Here is a 13,585-nt window from a genome sequence, read left to right as displayed (position 1 = left end):
GTCAGCTAGGCTAACTGGAGTGAAGAGTGGCTAAGGGCTTTCCTAGCAGAGGGAACAGTATATGCAGAGCTGCAGAGCTATAGAATGGTTCCGGGGAATGATGAGTTGGTCCAAAGAGCATCTGAAGTTGGCAAGAGGGAGAGCATGAAGGACGGAGAATCTGGGAGAGTGTTCTTTGCAATGCATAAGAGCTGAGCTCCATCCTGAGGGCAATGGGGAGCCACTCGTAGAGGAAGAATACAATAATCTTAATTGTAGAAAAATCACTTCATCTGCCTATTGGAACAGACAGGGAGCCAAGTGTGACTGGTGCAGAGGGGAAGGTGGCCCAGGGGGGTGGGAGGCAGAAGTTCCCTTTGTCCATCTGTAAATGAGAATGTGGGCTTAGAAGGTTGCTGAGGCCCCTGCCTGGTTCCACGGTTGAACCTGAAGATATCATCTTCCCTTGACCATCCTCCACTGTGCTAAGGTAGAGGGGGATGTGTAGGGGAGGACTATCTGGCCCGGGGGCACTGTCTCCAGTGCCACCAGGCAAGCGTGGGGCACCCTCTGGCCTCTCCCAAGACTCCACACCCTCCGCAGCCCCATTATAATTCCCAGTAAACCCCACAACCTTGACCCATAACTGCCTGTTCCTCGTGTCTTCAATCTGACCGAGCACAGCCCTGTAGAGAGGCAGAGACAGACTCTGTCCCCTTACGCCCTATTTTCCAGCTGACATGTGATGGACGGTGGGATGACTGAGAGAATGTGTGTGATGCTGCAAAGACACGTGACAGCAGGACTCAGTGTGTGTTTCCAGCACGCTCGGCGTGCGCCGAAGGACCACCGTGTGTGTCCAAGCTCGCCTGAAACCATCCACTGCCACGGCAGCTGACGTGAGGGGTGGGCCAGGGTCACCTGCCTCACCCCATGCTGCTCCTGACCCATGGCTATCTTCCCCAGCACCTGTCACGCTTCCCCAGACTTACTTGCAGCCTGTCTCACTGGCCTGGGGGTACACAACTATCCCAATACCTCCCCCCCCCAGTGCCTGGCCTGCAAGCCTATCTCCGTCCCAGGGACCTGCCATTCCCCACTGCTTCCTCAGTTAGCGTTCTTGCTGGCCCAGACTTTGTTTATTTGTAGTTGGATTTAATCTAATTGAGGACATTTTTAGCTCTCTACAATCTCTTCCTCGGTTACCTATCTACGAACACTCAAGTGAGCTATAAAGTCAACTTGTTCCAAAGCTGCTCCTTCAGTCCCCTCTGTGTTACATCTAGAATAACAGACAGTTACGCTCATCATAATAGGATCCACGTAGAAATGGCCCTGCGTCCCAGAAACCCGGGCACCTTGGGTCTGTGGGTCTGTGGGTCTGTGTGCAGGCCCAGCCTTTGGTTCTGCCACTGGAATAGTCACTTCCCAGAGGAATCTTTTGGGCATGCGCTCTCCCCGTTAGGAGCAATCCAAGTCTCCCAGGCCATCCTACTCTGCAGAAAGCTGCATGTGAGGCGAGAAGTCATTGGCCTCCGGTCATTGGGCCCTCGCCACCCCTGTGCAGTGGCTCTGATGATAAGCACATTAATAACTTAGCTTGGTTTCTCTCTTTTCCCCTGTACTGTGATCGGTGTGTGGAGGGTCCTCCTTTGAGCATGAATGAGACTATTTCCCAGTGAAGACATAGGCTGACCCTGCCAGCCACACTCTAGCCTATATGGGACCCTGCAGGGTAGGGCTCAGCCTGGACCAGGGGACAGGACTATGCAGAGGTCGGAAGCTGAGGTTGGGGCTCAACTTGTCCTCCCCTGCTCCTGGCACAGGCTATTATGAACACCAAGGGATCTTTGCCTCTGCTGCTGCCCAGAGCTGAGCCAAGGGCTCTAACTGTCCATTCAAGAGGCAGAGGACAGACCTGGCTGGGTGATCTGCACCTGGTACCTGCCAGTCAGCTCACCCTGGAGAGAATCCAGGGCTCATCCCTAGGCTCAGTGCTCTCTGGCTCTCTGGCTCTGCCTTGGCAATGACAAAAGCATTCCTATGGAGGCTGGGGACACGGGAGCACACAAAGGCAGCCCAGCCCACCTCTTCCCCTCTGTCGGTTAGGGCATAGTGCTAGTACAGGGTGCTATCGGCCTTCTCCGGCAGCTTTGTTTCCGGTGGAGGCCAGCACGCGGGAGGACAAGACTAGTTCCCCTGGGACCTCCAGCCCAGCTGGGTCCGGGCCCCAGCTCCCCCTGCCCTCTGAAGATAGAGACACTCAGCACACACTCACACACATTCCTACATCTTCCTCAGTCTCTGCATCTCATAACTCAGAGCCAGAGAATCTCAAGGCTGGCAGGAGCCTCAGAGAACATTTCACCCTCGGCCCCCCAAAAGAGGGCAAGAATTGGGGTAACATGCAGGGAGAGTAGCCATAGCCATAGAGGCAAGAGCACAACCCAGCCTGAGTTTGAGGTGTACCACACATACCCAGGCCCTGTCTCCTGAGCCGGGACCTCTCCCCCACCCTCCCCCAACTCAGCTGGTGTGAGCAGCTGGCCCACCTTGGGCAATCCCACACTGGAGCCAGTACAAATTATGGAGCCAGCAGTCCTGAGTGGGCCTGGGCAGATTCCTTCTGATGATGTGTAGGTCGGGGATCCCTGGGTGGCTCAGCGGTTTAGCGCCTGCCTTTGGCACAGGGCATGATCCTGGGGTCTCGGGATCGAGTCCCACATCGGGCTCCCTGCATGGAGCCTGCTTCTCCCTCTGCCTGTGTCTCTGCATCTCTCTCTCTCTCTCTGTCTCTCTCTCATGAATAGATAAAATCTTAAAGAAAAAAAAAGATGTGTAGGTCCCACACACACACACACACACACACGTGCACACAGGCATGGAAAGCAGTTTCAGGCGCCCAGGCCAAATCAAAAGGAACAGAAACAGGTTTTCACTTTACTTCCCCCCGAGCTCAGGGCAGTAAGACCAGGGTATTTGAAGTCCTCCAGATAATTTCAGCCAATTTCTCCCCTAGATTTCCCCCTCTTATTAAATGACAGCCCTGTCCGCTCCCCAGTCACCCGAGAGGGGGACCTGGTGCTCTGCCTGCCTCGGGCTTCCACTCCGCCTCCCCAGCCCCTCGTCACCAGGGCAGGTTGTGCTCGGGGACCTCTCTCTACCCCAGCCCCACGGCCTGGTCCGCGCTCGCCCGTTCAGGCCACGGGATCTCGCTAGACCCCTCCACGGCCTCCCGCCGCCCTCGAAGCCCCCCCCCCCCGATCCATTTTCGTCCCACGGGGCCACAAGGGCCTTTCTGGAGCAGGATCGGCACGCGGACCCTCGGCTTCCCCAGCGCCGGGCTCAGCGTGGAAGCTCAGCCCCGAGCCGCGGGTTGGGGCTCCGGGTTGGGGCTCCGGGTTGGGGCTCCGGGTTGGGGCTCCGGGTTGGGGGGCGCTGCGGAGGCTCGTCGGCGCGCGGGGCGGGAGCGCAGTCGCGGCGCCTTGCAGCCCCGGGGACCTGCGATCCTGCGATCCTCGATCCTCCCGCGATCCTCGGACGGGGCGCCCCGCCCCCGCCCCCGGACCCCCGCGGCCCTCCCCGGGCGGGAGCAGCGGACTCCGGGAGGGGCCGGGGTGGGGCCGGGGGCCCCGGGGGCGCGGCGAGGTGGGGGCGCGGGAGGCCGGGCCCCGCCCCCTGGCGCCGCCATTGGCCGCGGCCGAGTGCGGACCCGCGCTCCGCAGCTGCTCTCGGCGGGGTCCGCTGGGGCGCCCGGCGGTCGAGGCTGCGGGGCGGGGCGGGCCGGGCCGGGCCGGGCGCGCACCCACGCCGGCTCCGGTCTGCGCGCGGCTCCGGGGCGCGATGGACGCGGCGCTGCTGCACAGCCTGCTGGAGGCCAACTGCAGCCTGGCGCTGGCCGAGGAGCTGCTCCTGGACGGCTGGGGGCCGCCCGCCGAGCCCGAGGGTAGGCGCGGCGGAGGGCGCCCGGCCCGGCCCCGGCCCGGCCCCGGCCCGCCCGGCCCCGCCCGGCCCCGCGCGGCCCCGCTGAGCGCCTCTCCCCTGCACCCCGCTCCAGGTCCCTACTCCTTCTGCAACACGACCCTGGACCAGATCGGGACGTGCTGGCCCCGGAGCGCGGCGGGCGCCCTGGTGGAGAGGCCGTGTCCCGAGTACTTCAACGGCGTCAAGTACAACACGACCCGTGAGTGCCCCCCTCCCCCCGCCCCACCCCGATCCTCCCGGATCCTCCCGGCCCGACGCCCCCGGAAGAGCCGCTCAGCGAGCGGGACCCCAGGGCGACCCGGGCGCCGGCGTCAAGGGCCGCTTCTCCGCGCGGGGGCGCCCCCTGCGTCCCCTGCCCCACGGCCGCCGCAGACCTCAGCCGGAGGGCGACCAGCCCCGAAGGGCAGGAGGGAGGGTTGCCTTCCCTTTGAGGGCCAAGCGCTCTACTCCGGGTGCCTGAAGTTCCACACCCCCCTTTGTTTAACCGGTGCTACTCACGCTACTCCGCTCCGGGGGCGCATATACTCCGTTCCCACCCCCCACCCCCACCCCACCGTGAGTGCCGCCATCCGACTCTTTCTACCAGAGACGAAGGAGGGCAGGAGCCAGGAAAGATGGGGTGAGCGCTTGTGTTGGGTGGGCGCATGCAGAGCGTGGAGGGTTCTGGGCCAGAGCGTGTGGGTGTCACCGCATCCCTACCTGGATGTCCCAGACTGGCCCTCGGGGCTGTGAGCCAGGGCTCCTGGGCAGCGTTACTCCCACTGTCCAGGTAATGCGCGGTGTCTGAATCAGGACCACCCCCCATCTCCCAGAGAGCTGCGCCCTCCTTCCTCCTGGCACATCACTGGCTGGCTTGACATTCTGGGGAAGGCGGTAGCAGGAGCTGCTGGAGTCACAGAGCATCCAGGTGGGGTAATTCAGTGGGGGTGGGGGTGGGGGAGAGTCTATGCCCCGTGGAAGGTCTGATGGGTGCTTATAAGTCTACAGGAGGCAGTATGCACTGGCCCACCCTGGCCGGCCACTCACATCTCTGGCCCCACCCCACCAGCAGAGAGAGGTCCTCCCGAGACCCTCAGGCCGGTGGGGGCTGCTTATCTGAGGCCCCTCTTCCTGGAATCATCATAGCAACCTCTCTCGGCAAGTCCGTGTCTGAAGAGCAGCACAGCTCTCCCATCACACGCACGTACACACACACACACACACACACACACACACCTGTCCAAACTCTCAGAGCTGAGGCTTTCATTAAAAGTGATGGTTAGAGAGCAAAATAGCTGTGCCTGCATCTGATGCTAAGCAGCACTCCCTTGTCTGCATCAATGGAGGACTCCGGTGAGCCCGGGGAATAGCCCTGCTCTGAGGAGTCCAGCAGCAGAGGTGCTCCTATTGAAGTGGGTGGTAGAGGTAGGAGAGCCGCTGAGGAAGATTTCTGCGTTATCTGAGGAAGTGCTTCCCATCTAGACTAAAACAGACCTCTCTGGGAGGAAGTGAGGTCCCTGATCCAGGACGTGGAAAAGCAGAAGGAACGGTTTCCATGCTCCTTTCCAGGCCTGAGATTATAAAACTTCACTTTTAGGGTCCCATGAGCTGGATCACAAGATTATAGGATCTCTGGTTCAGATTGGGCCTGGGGACAAAGGGCCAAGTGAGGTGATGAGGCAGCTCAACCCCATAGCCGTGGACCTAAGGGAACTCTGCTCTGGTTCCTACTTCAGCCTCCTGTTCTCCCCACCAACCTGGAGCTCCCCGAAGGCAGGGCCTGGGTCTCTTCTTCAGAGCAGTGCACAGTGTTTCTTTAATCAGTTTATTAATCAGCTACTATGTGCCAGCCACCCCACTGTCATTGAGGCCCTCTGGCTCATGATTGCAAGAGACAAGAGAAGTACAGAGTGATGAATACCCTGATGCAGGAGAGCAAGGGGGTTGTAGGATGGGGGAAGGGGTCAGGCGAGACAGGGAAGACTTCCCAAAGGCGGTGCTGGAGCACAGACCAAATCATGTCATATCAAGCGAGAGGCTGAGGTCAGGGCGCCACTGAGGTTGGCAAATATAGTGCCAATTAACTCCTGGTATCTAATGAGCAATTTTCTTCATTTAGACCAAAGTGCTGCCCACACTATAGCTGCTGGGGAACAGGAGCATGGGGTGCTGGGAGCACTGCCATTAGCCAGTGCGGCCAGCTCAGGTGGGAAGAGCAGAGAAGCTAATGGCAGCAGAAATGTGGTGATTGTTCCCCCTGCCCGGCCTCCTGGCCACTGCTTCCTCTCGACCTGTTTGTCTTTTCGGTGGGATCCTTCCTTGACAAAGCACGCAGAGAGGAAGACAGCTCCTCTGAGAAGCCTTGGGGAAGAGGAGGAAGGGTCTGGCTCCTCTTCCAGTTTTGCTCTGCTGCAGCCAAACCCCCACTGAAGCCTCATTCTTTAGAGGGCCGCATTCCCGGGGCTAGATAGCAGCCCAAGTCCTTAGGCCCCATGAACTTTCTTCCACTCAGCTGAGCACAGAGAATCTGCTGCAAAGCTACCAAGCGTGGATCATAGTCCGGGTGCCAGCTGCCACGGAGAGAGCTTTGCACACGTGGTCCCACTCATCCCCACCTCCTGAGATCTATACTGCTTTTATGCCCATATTGTGGACAGGAAAATTGAGGCTCGGGAATCCACAGCCCTCACTCTTAACCACAGGGCAATACTGCCTCCAGAAGAGACTCTGCTTAGGGATAGTGTTTTTTAAAAATATTTTACTTATATATTCATGAGAGACACACACACACCGAGGCAGAGACACAGGCAGAGAGAGAAGCAGGCTCCACGCAGGGAGCCCGACATGGGACTCCATCCCTGGTCCCTGGGCTGAAGGTGGCGCTAAACCGCTGAGCCACCGGGGCTGCCCTTGGGGATAGTTTAAAGGGACAGATGGACTCGTGCCTCCACCCTGCAGGATGGAGGGCGGGGCTGAGCCCCCAGAGCTGGACTTCTGGGGACAGGTGGGATTTTAGGTGGGGACAGGTGAAAGTGTTAACAGGCATACAGGAGAAGATGGAATCGCGCTTTGTGGCTCGGGACTGGTGAGTGTTGCAGGGCACGTAGGAGGAGAAAGAAACAGATGAGAGCACACAGGTGGATGTTGGTCAGATGGAGCAGGGCATTGCCAAGGACCTCGCCTCCGTGCGGGAGGGAGCCTGGGGCAGAGGGGTTCGGCTTTGGGGTGCAGGGCCTCTGCAGACAGGAGGAGGGGTTAGGAGGCTACTGCTCCTGGCCCAAGGCAAATGGAGACTGCGGGGGGGGGGGGAAGGGGGGGCCAAGGAGGGGACAGATGCGGGAGACCTTGGGTACCTGGAATGCACAGGACTGGACTGGGATGGGGACACGGGAGGAGTCCGGGATGACACCTGGAAAATGCTGAGCATAGGTGGGGATATGTCGTCCCTAAGGAAATGGAGGGACGTCTGAGGGCAGATGTCCATCCAGCACGCAGTTGGCTGCAAGGGGAAAGCCCGGGGAGCGCCTCCTGCTAGGGGCAAGGCATTCTTCGGTGCGTGGTCAGCTGGCTGGCGCAGGGGACAGGTTTGGAGGCCCCTTCAGAGCCTTGATAAGTTCCATCCACCAATAGAGACTATTTCCAGATGCAGGACAGGCAGGGAAGGGATGGGACTTGTCCATGACCACACACGCTCGTCCCTGCAAAACCAGGATCAATGTCAGTGTGTCCAAGTTCCCTCCAGGCTCTCCCCACCACCCACGCTTCTCTGGCCCGGGCTCCGTGTGTCTGTGCTGTCGTTTGACCTGCGTTAACGCATTGATCAGCGCGCTGACCGTTTAATGGAGACGTGGTATTTGTCCTCCTATTGCACTTGGGGAAATGGAGGCACAGAGAAAAATTGACTTTCTGAAAGTCACACAGTTGTGACAGAGTAAGGATTCCGACTCTCAGAAAGCAAGTGTGCTGGCTTCAACAGAGAAGGGGTTAGCTGCAAGGATATCAAGGAGTTGTGGAATCACTGAGAGGGCTGGAGAACCGGTCTGGGGCCCCCAGCCAAGGGCTCAGGGCAGAGCTGGCCCAGTGAGGGGACCTCAGTCCCCCTGAGTCAGACCTGGCCAATGGATGGGCCACAGTCCTGCTGCCCACACCGCCCAGGGTGCCGGAGCTTTCTTGCAGTTGCTGCCAGGAGGCTTTCTGTCTGTCTCCACTTTAGGGGCTGCCCCCCCTCCCAGCTCACTCAGGCCCCTAGTGGGGGCAAGTGCATCTGACAGGGTGGGAAAATGCGGGGGGGCTCTAGGTCACACACTCTGGGTGGGGACCTGGAAGCTGAGGACTTGGCAGTTCCGGGACAGGAGGGGACCTCTGCCTCCCCCCAGGTTTCTCCGAGCCCATAGAGGATGCAGGTGCAAATTCTGGGCCACTCCAAAACTATCGTAATGTCTGGAGCGAGTCTGATCCCCTTCCTGAGCCTCAGTCTCCCCGTCTGCAAGGACAAGGGAAATGGATGAATCCAGAGTAGGCAATATACTCCATTTCCTCCCGCCTCCCACTCCCCTGTGCAGGCTCTGAGCCCATGTCTGTGTGTGCCTGTCTGTGCGTCCCCGTCCCTGTGTCGGTCTCTGTCTGTCTGTATGGCTCCCTCCTTGTCTTTGGATGTATTTTCTGTTTCCTTCTACGTGTCTGTCTCTGTCCAGCTTCTCTCTTGTTTTCTATCTGCGGCTCTCTCCCTCCTGCCCTCCCTCATTCCTCCCTCTCCAGCTGTCTTCCTCCCTCCATTTATCCCTTCCCCCTCTCCCTCCCCTCCCCTCCCTCCTCCCTCAATCCTTCCGTCTCTCCCTCCTCCCATCCCTCATTTGATCCCGCCTGCCCCAGCACCTCCTCCTGCCAGGCACCTCCTCCCACCCACTCCTGCGGCCCTCCTGGCTGCAAGGGGAAGTCCTGCTCCCTCCTGGACGTGGTTCATTTTCCTCCTGCGGAATTACTAAGCCCAGCGCAGTTCAGCCTCAGTCTCTGGCTCTCAGGCTCCCCCCTCCCCATATCCTGTTGGCAACTACTGGGCTCATGTGTACTGAGGCGTGTGCTGGGACCAGGGGAAAAAAAGACACCCCACCTGACCTAACCCCTTGGAGAGGTCTGGGGGTGCCTACTTCTCAGAACCCCACTTTAGAAACATGCTGAAGCACTGCCTGTGTTGGAAACACAAACTGAGGGGTCCCCAGCCAGAGGTATCTTCCCATGGGGTCTGTCTGCTTATCTTCAGCACTGAGGGGACCTGGTTAATAGGAAGGGCTGAGCCCTCCCCTCAGAGAACCCCAGGCTACTTCAAGACCAGACTCACCCAAACCAACAGTCAGGGATTGGAAAGAGGGGCTTGGTGGGCACTGGGACGTTCCTGGAAAGCTTCCTGGGGGGAGGTGGGAGTGATTCTTGAAGGTCTTGAAGCGGTAGAGTCATATTTGTGTGGTATGAGGGCATGAGCCTCAGGGAGGGTTCCAAATAGAGCCTCCCCTCTGGGCTGAGGAAGTAGAAGCTGGGAATGTAGAAACTCAGGTCTATATTCTCAGTCCTCAGTGACACCTGTTGGTATTCTGAGACCTTGCCCAGGGGCAAGGAGTTAATAACCCTGTGTCAGGGTGGTTTTGGTGCTGGGAGAGAGAGAAAGTGGGCCGTGCCTGGCCCACTCAGGTCACTCAAGGTTTGGCTAAGAGGAGGAGGAGGGAAGAGAGAGTAGAGTGGATACTCCTCTGGCCATCTGCATGCTCCAGAGCTCCCCAGCTGCAGGGCTTTCTGTTTGAGTCCAGCCCTCCCCTCCCCTCTGCTCCCCTGCTGCTTAGGGGTGGAGGATGACTGGCCCAGAAAGGAAAAAAACACTTGCCCAGGGTCCCTCAGAAAGCCAGGGCACAGAATGGCCTCTGCTGGCTGAGAGCTCTTGGCCCTTGCTCTAGCATTTTTCCGCCTCTGCAGGCATAGGCCTAGGTGGCCGAGAGGCATGATGGTCCACCTGCCTGAGGAGGACCCTTCATCTCAGAGAGGACCAGAGGTGCAACCACTTCTGATCCCCCTCCCTCTCTTCTAGGAAACCTCCAGCTGCTTACTGGTCTGTTTCCTGCCCAGGCTTACCTCTTACTGGGTTGGTGAGAGGATTGCCCTCTTCTTACTGGAAACAAGCTCTTCAAACATGCGGAACACCTGAGCCTTCCCAGGGCTTCTGTTCTAGAGGAAGAGAGAGAAAGATACTTTTTTTCTTTTTTTTAAAGATTTTATTTACTTAGAGAGTGCACTAGTGGGCAGAAGGCAGAGGGAGAGAGAGAATCCCAAGCAAGCTCACGCCCAGAGTAGAGCCCGACGCGGGGCTCGATCTCACAACCCTGAGATCATGACCTGAGCTGAAATCAAGAGTCGAATGCTTAACCACCTGAGCCACCCAGGTGCCGGGAGAGAGAGAGAGAGACAGAGACAGAGACAGAGAGACTCTTGAAAAGAGCTCTCTGATAATTGCCCTTAAGTGAAATAGCACAGTCAAGATTATAAGACACATGGGAGTAGGTTGATTCCAAGAGGAGGGAAAGTAAGCTGGGAAGACTTCCCAGAGGAAATGTTGCTGGATAGGGCCTTATAAAATTGCACCAGTGATGTGCCCACTGGAGGGTAGAGGGAATGGAGGCACGAAGGCTTTGAATGCCGGTCCAGGGCATGGGCCTCAATTCTGCTGGTGTTAGCGCTCCCAGCCTCTTATCCATAGCCCCGTGCTGCAGGAACAGATATTCTGGTGCAAGGCTGCTTGATTTTCAGGACGGGCCTTTGAAATCTAAATCCAGGCTGGCTGAGAACTCTAACCTTCCCCTCCCCCTCTTCTCCCTCCTACCTCAGTAGAGTTAGAGCTGCAGCACTCTTTCCTGCCCTCCCCACCCCCAAGCAACCACCTGCAGAGTCTGGAACCCCACAGCAAAGCCCCACCCCCAGTGACTCTCAGGGACCATCCCCAAGGGCCCATTGAAACCAGGTGCTCCAGAGTCTGGTGGGGACCTCCTGTCACACACCTGCAGGGGTGCAGGTTGGGGTGAGGGAGAGCAAGAGGAACCCTGGTCCCTGGATCTAAGTCCTGGCTGTGCCCTGAGTCACTGAGTGATGGGGGAGGTCCCCCTCATCCAAGTCCCAGTGCTCTCATCAGTGTGAGGGGGGACAGAAAATATGGTGTCCCCATGAGGCGCTGTGAGGCCTCGTGAGGTTCCTGTGGACAGCTGGAGTGTTGTCAGCAGGGGGAGTAAAGAATAAGGCCCAGAATAAGGAGGAGGATGATGATGAGATGATGATGATGATGTCCTTGAGGGTCCTGGTCATGCCAAGGATGGTTGGCCTCTTTCTGGGCGGTGTGCCCTCTGTCATCTCTGAGCCACCGCAAGTCTGTGGCCCTTGGATGGTGGTGTGGGAGGGAGCAGTCTGTCTACACCCAGAGGGTCTGATCCCCAAAGGCCTCTGGAGCGAGGTAAAGAGAAGATCTGCCAGCCAAAGATGTCTTCACCCCACATTACTTCACAGCAACTATGGTTGAAAGCCTGTTCTAATTCTGGCCAGGCCACTGACTGCTTATGTCACCGTTGGGCAAGCCTTTCTCTTCTTTGGGGCGGGGGGTAGGGGGTGAGCTTGATGAGTCTCATGGTCTCCCAACCCTGACGTTCCTCCACTCCACAGAAGTCTATGGCTCAGGGGTCCCCCGTTTGTTCGCCTTCTCCTGTTTCCCTGTGCAGGCCACAGACCGGCGTCATGGCGACAAGCCCATTGAGCGTTGCTAGGGATGACTGGAAGGAGGAAGCCCGCACAATAGAGGCTGGAGGTGGGGGGTGGTAGGCACCTCCTCCCACTTGCGCCAACCCTGGGGAGGGCAGTGATCTCACACTGTGAGTGGATTCCAGTCACACCTCTTCCTTGTTTCCTGGGCCCAGTGTGGGCTCCATTAAACTGCTCTGTACCTCCTTGACTCAGTTTCCCCAGTGTCTACTGTAAGTATAGACATTTACCCCTGCCATGCCTCCTTGAGGATGATGGGAAGGCATCATGAGTGAAAAGTCCTTTGGAAATCAAGAACTGAGGGTTTTTGGAGGCCCCAGTGGACAGTTGGGACCCCAAGAGCAGTGTCCACACAGCACTGAAGAAATGGTTAGGAGTTCCCTGTCTCTCATCCCAGATGTCATAAGCAGCTGGCTCTGGGAGGCCCTTCCCAACCTGATGTTTGTGTTGATGTTGGCAGATTTCCCATCTCTCAGCCCAGCATTCCTTCCAGGTCAAGCTGGTTCGAAGCTTGGAGGAGCATCACCAGCTGCCACCCCCACCACCAATGGGCTGGGATGGGACGAAGACAGGAAATGTTCCAGCTGGGCCCTGGAGCAGGCCAGCCCTAGTTAGCTGCAGCAGCATCTGAGCAATGCAGGAGTTTTAGCTCAGGGACAAGCACCTTGTTTGGGAAGCTCAGGGGAACGATGCTATTGGCACCATGACTGTGCCACGCTTCCCCAAGTGGTATCTTCACTGCAGGCAAAAAGCAATTCGTCAGGCCCTACAGCATTCATGGCCTTGTCCAGGCAGGCGAGATTTTTTTTCCATAAAAGAAGAAAGATGACCCAAGACGAAGGGCAAAGGTTTCCCAGCAAGGCCTCAAGCCAGACAGGAAGGACATGGCTGTACTGGAGTAGCCCAGCTCCCAGGACAGGTTGGTGAGGGGACGGAGAGTGGGAGACCTGGCCCCTCAGGCATTTTCTGTCCTGGGGATCTGGGCGTGAAGTGGCCAAGACACTGCGGAAGTGGCACAAGGTGTTGGGTCTTCTGGAACAGACTGTGGCCGGGTGACCCCCGACATGTCACAGTCCCTCTTTGGGCCCCTGTGGACCAAATGAGGGAGAAGCTGCCTCCCCCTCTTAAATTCCCAAGAGGATGCCTGCTGATTCAGTTTTCAGTTTGCTTTCCTGGGAACAGTCAAGGCTTTCTTGCCTGGAATCTGTAGGATGCTTGCCCGCAGGTTTACTGTTTCATACCGACACCCCTACTTCATGTGGGGTTGTACTTACAGTGGCAGCCTCCCCGTGGCCTTTGTAGGAGACCCTGGGTGCCTCCTGCCTGTGTGACTGTTGTGCATTTGCTGTGCAGCTTGGCAGAACCTGGGTGCCCCGGGTGGCAGACTGTCTTCTTGGCCCACTCTGTACCTCTCTCCTCACTCAGAGTTCCCTAGTCCTGCAGCCAACAGCACCACCTCTGTCCGTCCTGAGCCCCTTGTCTGCTCCCCTCTGTGTAGCTCTCAGGGAAGGGCCAGAGGATAGGGTGACCTAAGCCTCCCACCCTCCCAAGGGTGGACTAGGAGCAGCGAGCAGTGGAACCCTCAGGGAACTGGAGCAGCCTTGGGAGCATCCAGAGGAGCTGGGCCTTGAAAGAGGGTCACAAGTTAGTGTGATCTTCTTGGGCTGGGTGCAGGGCCCTGGGCTGAATGCAGGGTGGGAAGGCTGTGTTTCAGGAGCTCTCCAAGGTGCCGGCAGGTGCACGCCCCGTGGGGAGCAGGGAGCCCTATCCTTCTGTCCGCAGTGCTGAAAGATCCTGTCCCCCCGCAGTGACCTCATTCCTTCAGTAAATATTGCTTCTGGTACCTTCCCACCTC

At 58.2% G+C, this 13,585-nt stretch overlaps 1 protein-coding gene across 5 annotated transcripts in view; it reads left to right on the top strand.

Moving 5' to 3' along the window:
* CRHR2 (corticotropin releasing hormone receptor 2) overlaps positions 1-13,585 on the top strand; it is a 49,738-nt gene that overhangs the window by 12,232 nt on the left and 23,921 nt on the right. For 3 of the 5 annotated variants that reach the window (XM_055314662.1, XM_055314661.1, XM_055314665.1), the window contains one exon: positions 4,037-4,162. In XM_055314662.1, the coding sequence (XP_055170637.1) occupies positions 4,037-4,162 (126 nt within the window). Of the gene's footprint in view, positions 1-3,822; positions 3,926-4,036; positions 4,163-13,585 lie in introns of those variants that run through there. The other 2 variants (XM_055314664.1, XM_055314663.1) reach the window with 1 other exon arrangement.

Source organism: Nyctereutes procyonoides, unplaced genomic scaffold (genome assembly GCF_905146905.1).
Source record: "Nyctereutes procyonoides isolate TBG_1078 unplaced genomic scaffold, NYPRO_anot_genome, whole genome shotgun sequence".
In the NCBI taxonomy this organism is placed as follows: Eukaryota; Metazoa; Chordata; class Mammalia; order Carnivora; family Canidae; genus Nyctereutes; species Nyctereutes procyonoides.
Note: the sequence above shows the minus strand (reverse complement) of the source record. Positions and strands in the feature narration are given on the sequence as shown.